Genomic DNA, 5,754 nt, shown 5'->3' with positions numbered 1-5,754 from the left:
ATTTTCAAAAGATCAAATGTTTTCATAAAGATCCAATTTCCTTAATGGATCTAAATTTTTATAGTCATGTGGGACTGTAAACCATATCGTTACTACCATTGTTTATACCGCCGTATAGAAATCACTGATGTACAAAGTGTGAAGAATAAAGAAGTGATTCTAGTATTTCAAGATGATATTGCTTGAGGACAAGCAACGCTCAAGTGTGGGAATATTTGATAATGCTAAAAACGAACATATATTTCATAGCATTATTCCTCAAGAAAGACACGCTTTTAGTTGCAATTGTTCTATTTAAAAGTGATATTCGTTTAAATAATAAAAGGTGAAGACAAAAGACAGATTCGACGAATTGAAGACGCAAACGACCAAAAAGCTCAAAAGTACAAAAGACAATCAAAGAGGTTCCAATTATTGATAAGAAACGTCTCGAAATTACAAGAGTACAAGATTCAAAACGCAAAGTACAAGATAATAAATTGTACGCAAGGACGTTCAAAAATCCGGAACCGGGACCAGAGTCAACTCTCAACGCTCGACGCAACGGACTAAAAATTACAAGTTAACTATGTATATAAATATAATATAATATATAATTAATTATATAAATTATATATATATATATTATATTTATATAATAAACCGTCGGTAAACAAAGAGCCAAAATGGAGTGAGCTGTAATTACAAACTCCGCGACTCGCGGAGTTTGAAGAAGGAATGGGCCGCGAGTCGCGGAGCCCCAAAAACTGAAACTCCCTATAAAGCCCAACAAATTCTGATCAATTTATCATCTAAAAAATATCAATCTCTCTATCTATATACGTAATATTTATATTTATAATTTATATTTTAATTTTAATTTTAATCCTAATAATAAGGGTATGTTAGCGAAAGTTGTAAGGGTGTAAGTCGAAATTCTGTCCGTGTAACGCTACGCTATTTTTAATCATTGTAAATTATGTTCAACCTTTTTAATTTAATGTCTCGTAGCTAAGTTATTATTATGCTTATTTAAATCCGAAGTAATCATGATGTTGGGCTAATTACTAAAATTGGGTAATTGGGCTTTGTACCATAATTGGGGTTTGGACAAAAGAACGACACTTGTGGAAATTAAACTATGGGCTATTAATGGGCTTTATATTTGTTTAACTAAATGATAGTTTGTTAATGTTAATATAAAGATTTACAATTGGGCGTCCCTATAAATTACCATATACACTCGATCGGACACGATGGGCGGGGTATTTATATGTACAAATAATCGTTCATTTAACCGGACACGGGAATGGATTAATAGCCACTAGAATAATTAAAACAGGGGTGAAATTATGTACAAGGACACTTGGTATAATTGATAACAAAATATTAAAACCTTGGGTTACACTCAGTCGACATCCTGGTGTAATTATTAAACAAAGTATTAAAATCTTGTTACAGTTTAAGTCCCCAATTAGTTGGAATATTTAACTTCGGGTATAAGGATAATTTGACGAGGACACTCGCACTTTATATTTATGACTGATGGACTGTTATGGACAAAAACCAGACGGACATATTAAATAATCCAGGACAAAGGACAATTAACCCATGGGCATAAAACTAAAATCAACACGTCAAACATCATGGTTACGGAAGTTTAAATAAGCATAATTCTTTTATTTCATATTTAATTTCCTTTATTTTATATTTAATTGCACTTCTAATTATCGCATTTTTATTGTTATTGTATTTAATTGCACTTTTAATTATCGTACTTTTTAATTATCGCAAGTTTATTTTATCGCACTTTTATTATTCGCAATTTCATTATCGTTATTTACTTTACGCTTTAAATTAAGTCTTGTATTTATTTATTATTTTACATTTGGTTTTAACTGCGACTAAAGTTTTAAAATCGACAAACCGGTCATTAAACGGTAAAAACCCCCCTTTATAATAATAATATTACTTATATATATATTTGTATTTTTATAAAAGTAAACTAATATAGCGTTAAGCTTTGTTTAAAGATTTTCCCTGTGGAACGAACCGGACTTACTAAAAACTACACTACTGTACGATTAGGTGCACTGCCTATAAGTGTTGTAGCAAGGTTTAAGTATATCCATTCTCTAAATAAATAAATATCTTGTGTAAAATTGTATCGTATTTAATAGTATTTCCTGCTAAAATATAAAGCTATTTTATATACACCTCGCATAACATCACGGGTCAATTTTAATTTGGAACCCTACTAGATTTTGTGTGTCCGGGGCGGTTGAAAGAGAATTTTTCTTGGGTATACGAGGTCGATGGGTGGGCAAAATGGCGGACTCCATTATATTAAACGTTTATGGGCCACATAATGATCAATTGAAACATAAATTTTGGGATAGTCTTGACAATATTATGCAGGTGGATATTGATGATTGGGTTTTCTGTGGCGATTTTAATGAAGTAAGGCGAAGAGCGGAAAGGAAAAATTGCGAATTTATCGAAAGTAGAGCAAAGATGTTCAACGATTTCATTGACAAGGCTAATCTCATTGAAATTCCATTAGGAGGAATGAAGTTTACTAGGATTAGTGACGACGGTTTGAAATATAGTAAACTTGACAGGTTCTTAGTCTCGGAAGCGTGTTATGCATCATGGGATGGAATTTCTGCATGTACTCTCGATAGGGATTACTCCGACCATTGCCCCATCATTTTGAAGGATATGAACAATGACTTCGGGCCGAAACCTATTAGGATTTTCAACAATTGGTTCGAATATGATAAATGTGATGATTTGATAAAAGATGCGTGGAAAGTTACCATTTGCAATCCAAGGGCTGATTGTGTATTTCGTGATAAACTTAAGAACGTAAAAGGGGTGTTGAAGGAAAAATGTAATCCTAAATATAATAGTCTAAATGCCGAAATTGAATCACTTCATAAAGAAATCTCTGAGTGGAAAAACGTCATCGGTACTCGTGACCTTTCGGGAGTTGAAATTGCATCTTGGTTAGATTCGAAAAAAAGTGGCTTAAAAAGATAAGGAGAAAGTCGATATATTGAAACAAAAGGCAAGGATTAAATGGGTTACGGAAGGGGATGAAAATAGCAAATTTTTTCATTCGTGTATTAAAAGGAGGCAAAACAAAAACAACATAAGGGGTATAAATTCAAATGGCTTATGGATCGAGAACCCAGAGGACATCAAAATGGCGGCATTCACATACTTCAAAAATCGTTTTAGTGAACATAACTCTCGTACCTTCAAAATTCGTGGCCCACTGAGCAAACAACTTAATGATGAGGAGGCGTCGAACCTTGAATCTCCTTTTACACTCTCTGAAATCCATGTTGCTATATTAGAATGTGGGGGTGAAAAGGCCCCCGGACCCGATGGTTTTAACATGAAATTTTTCTCAAAATATTGGGACGTTGTCAAAGAAGACCTTCTCGCGGTATTCACTCATTTTTGGGAGGTTGGTGAGATCTTTAAAGGTTGTAATTCCTTTTTTGTTGCATTACTCCTGAAAAAAATGACCCACAGGGATTTGGTGATTTTCGTCCAATCAGTTTAATCGGGAGCCTTTATAAAGTTCTCTCTAAGGTTTTGACCAAAAGGCTACAAAGGGTTATTTCTTCGGTTATCGGTTTCGAACAAAGTGCTTACATTAAAAATCGTTATATTCTTGATGGCGTGTTAATTGCGAATGAAGTCCTTCATGATATCAAAGTAACCAAAAGAAAAGGCTTCTTTTTTAAAGTTGACTTTGAGAAGGCTTTTGATAGCATTAGTTGGGACTTTCTAATGGAAATCATGGAGTTAATGGGATTCGGTCTTCGATGGAGACAATGGATCTTAGCAAGTCTTTCTTCCGCTTCCATTTCGATTTTGGTCAACGGTTCCCTAACTAAAGAATTTTCTCTTCAGAAAGGCGTGAGGCAAGGGGATCCCCTCTCCCCTTATCTTTTTATCATGGTAGCCGAAGGTTTGAACCATCTAATTAAATCTGCTGCACTTCATAGCCGATTTTCTGGGATCCCAATTGGGCGGAGGGACTTACGGGTCACGCATTTGCAATACGCGGACGACACTATATTTTTTGGTGAATGGGATAGGCGTAATGTGCAAAATCTTACTAAAATTCTTAAGTGCTTTGAATTGACATCGGGACTAAAAATCAATTTTCATAAGAGCTGTGTTTATGGACTCGGGGTCTCAAAAGTAGAAACAGAAAATATGGCGGCCTGGCTAGGGTGCGCAGCAGGTATACTCCCTATTACCTACTTTGGGCTTCCACTTGGATCGTCGATGAAACTCTCGAAGTCATGGGATCCGGTATTTGACAAGTTTGGTAAGAGGCTGGCGGATTAGAAAGCTAGATCCCTCTCGTATGGTGGTAGACTTACATTAATTAAATCGGTATTATCTAGTCTACCTCTTTATTTCTTTTCGCTTTACATATCCCCGTCTTGTGTTATTGATAAACTTGAGGGGTTGAGACGTCGGTTTTTTGGGGCGGATCTTCCGAGGTCTCAAAAATGGCATGGGTTAAATGGGATACTTGTCTTAAACCTCGTGAATTTGGTGGGTTAGATATTGCCCCTCTTGCGTTTAAAAATCGTGCCTTACTTGCAAAATGGTGGTGGCGGTTTAAACATGAGAATGACTCACTTTGGGTGTCTATTATTAAAAATATTTATGGGGAGGACGGGGGCCTTAGCACTTCTTTTTCTCCCCCTTCCTCACGAGCTTCTTCTACTTGGGCGGGTATCCTTAAGGTGGGTAAAAATATCTTTAATGCAAACTCCGTTTTTGCTAATTCTTTCAAAAAAAGAGTCGTAAATGGGTCTAGTACACGTTTTTGGGAGGATTTATGGCTTGGGGAAATGGTTCTTGAAGACAAATTTAATAGGCTTTATAGACTTGATACAAATAAATTTGCCACAATTCTAGACCGGGCGAGATGGGAGGGCGGGAACTTTCATGCCACGTGGTGTTGGTCCCGCGATATCTCAGGGAGATTGGTCGGGGACCTCACCACTCTTACTAATCTTTTATCTAGTTTTATCCCGTGTAGCTCAGGTAAAGAAGAATGGTCATGGTCTTGGAGTAAGGATGGCTCATTTTCGGTTCACAAACTTACGGATATTCTGGTCCGGAGCAGCCCTGACATCGCAACCGTGAGCATAAAGTCACCCCGCAACAAACTAGTCCCCCTCAAAGTTGAGTTGTTTATTTGGCGTACTCGACATAAAAGGTTACCTACAAGAGTTGAACTCGACAAGAGAGGTATGGACTTGGGTACGGTACGTTGTCCGGTTTGTGATAATGGTTTGGAATCAGTAGAGCACTCCATTATCTTATGCATGTTTGCTTTTGACATTTGGAATCGTGTCTATGATTGGTGGAAGCTCGGCCCTTTTACAAACTTGGGTATAAATGAATCTTTTCTTGGAAATGGATATAACTTCACCTCCGACTTGGGAAAACTGTTGTGGCAAGCTACGGAATGGGTTACGGGATACATGATTTGGAAAAGTAGGAACGCTTTCACTTTCACTAAGATAAAACCGACATGTGCAATGGTATTCAAAGACATCCAACTTAAATGCTTCGAATGGTTCTCTAATAGGATCAAAGGTACCAATATTGAATGGGATGTCTGGCTTGCAAATCCACGAGGTTATGATTCGCTAGCTTTATCGTCTAGGAGATCCGGGATAGGTTAATTAATTGTTCTCCACGCAGGTTTTTTGCCCCACTCCTGGAGTAGTC

At 36.6% G+C, this 5,754-nt stretch overlaps 1 protein-coding gene across 1 annotated transcript; it reads left to right on the top strand.

The window, feature by feature from the left end:
• Nucleotides 1–2,307: 2,307 nt before the first annotated feature.
• LOC139859481 (uncharacterized) lies at nt 2,308–3,021 on the top strand. The gene has a single exon (XM_071848268.1). The coding sequence runs from the start codon at nt 2,308–2,310 to the stop codon at nt 3,019–3,021; it is 714 nt and encodes a 237-aa protein (XP_071704369.1).
• Nucleotides 3,022–5,754: the final 2,733 nt, after the last annotated feature.

This window comes from Rutidosis leptorrhynchoides, chromosome 7 (genome assembly GCF_046630445.1).
Source record: "Rutidosis leptorrhynchoides isolate AG116_Rl617_1_P2 chromosome 7, CSIRO_AGI_Rlap_v1, whole genome shotgun sequence".
NCBI lineage: Eukaryota > Viridiplantae > Streptophyta > Magnoliopsida > Asterales > Asteraceae > Rutidosis > Rutidosis leptorrhynchoides.
The sequence above is the reverse complement of the archived record's forward strand: the minus strand, read 5'-3'. Positions and strand labels throughout refer to the sequence as shown.

Excerpts from the sequence above, each read along its gene's own strand:
- LOC139859481 (XM_071848268.1), top strand. The coding sequence starts at position 2,308 with ATGGCGGACTCCATTATATTAAACGTTTATGGGCCACATAATGATCAA.